The sequence below is a fragment of the Sinocyclocheilus grahami genome, unplaced genomic scaffold, assembly GCF_001515645.1.
Source record: "Sinocyclocheilus grahami isolate Dianchi unplaced genomic scaffold, SAMN03320097.WGS_v1.1 scaffold5358.1, whole genome shotgun sequence".
Classification (NCBI taxonomy): domain Eukaryota; kingdom Metazoa; phylum Chordata; class Actinopteri; order Cypriniformes; family Cyprinidae; genus Sinocyclocheilus; species Sinocyclocheilus grahami.
This window is the reverse complement of record NW_015510070.1, coordinates 11,337-11,555: the sequence shown is the minus strand read 5'-3', so window position 1 is coordinate 11,555 and position 219 is coordinate 11,337. Positions and strand designations below refer to the sequence as shown.

General features: G+C 46.6%; 1 protein-coding gene across 2 annotated transcripts in view; it reads left to right on the top strand.

Moving 5' to 3' along the window:
- Nucleotides 1–18: 18 nt before the first annotated feature.
- The window catches only part of LOC107577187 (dual specificity protein phosphatase 1-A-like), a 3,071-nt gene continuing 2,870 nt past the window's right edge, over nt 19–219 (top strand). Inside the window, exon 1 of one of the 2 annotated variants that reach the window (XM_016263288.1) lies at nt 19–179. Coding sequence is in view for 1 of the 2 variants with exons in the window: in XM_016263289.1 (XP_016118775.1) it covers nt 190–204 (15 nt within the window). In the remaining variant the exon portion in view is untranslated. The other variant, XM_016263289.1, reaches the window with a different exon arrangement.

The following is a 219-nucleotide window of genomic DNA, read 5'->3' as shown; positions in this document are numbered from 1 at the left end:
CAGAGCAGAACAAGAACGACAGGAAACAAAGTAGCGGGCTTTTTTAATTGAAAACAAAAGGATTCAAATTTCAGCGTCGCTCAACGGACTATTATCGGGTCGGACTCTTGAACAAAGGACTTTAGAGAGAACTTTACAAGCTCGCCGTCTCGTCTCGTCTCGTCTCGTCTCGTCTCGTTTATCTCTACTATGGTCATCATGGAGGTGCCCACCGTCGAC